This window comes from Gavialis gangeticus, unplaced genomic scaffold (genome assembly GCF_001723915.1).
Source record: "Gavialis gangeticus isolate Ggan-Ray unplaced genomic scaffold, GavGan_comp1, whole genome shotgun sequence".
Lineage (NCBI taxonomy): Eukaryota > Metazoa > Chordata > Crocodylia > Gavialidae > Gavialis > Gavialis gangeticus.
The window spans coordinates 19,234,949-19,235,240 of record NW_017728996.1 but is presented as its reverse complement, the minus strand read 5'-3'; the positions used below and the strand labels follow the sequence as shown (position 1 = coordinate 19,235,240).

The 292-nt window shown below is 76.7% G+C and overlaps 1 protein-coding gene across 1 annotated transcript in view; it reads right to left on the bottom strand.

Moving 5' to 3' along the window:
* Nucleotides 1-264, bottom strand: part of ABHD17C (abhydrolase domain containing 17C) — a 90,143-nt gene extending 89,879 nt beyond the window's left edge. The window contains exon 1 of the mRNA XM_019504100.1: nucleotides 3-264. Within this exon, the coding sequence (XP_019359645.1) occupies nucleotides 3-199 (197 nt within the window). The 5' untranslated portion in view covers nucleotides 200-264. The remainder of the gene's footprint in view (nucleotides 1-2) is intronic.
* Between the last annotated feature and the right edge of the window lie 28 nt (nucleotides 265-292).

Below are 292 nucleotides of genomic sequence, written 5' to 3'. Positions count from 1 at the left end.
CCCCTGCTCCAGCCCCCGGCCCGGCCCCGGCCCCTGCCTCCTGCTGCGGCTGCGGCTCAGGCGGCAGCACGGTGTAGGTGGGCTCGGGGGGCAGGAAGGCCAGCTTGGCGGCGATGCGGCTGGGGCAAGGCGGGCAGCAGAAAAGCCAGCAGAGCTCGCCCAGGGAGAACCCGTTCATCCTGGGGCCTTGCTCGGGCATCGGGAACGCTGCGCGCGGCCGCCCCGGGGGCCACGAGACCCGCCCGAGGCCGCGCAGGTGCAGCTGTCCCCTCCCCGCGCTCCTCGGGGGCTC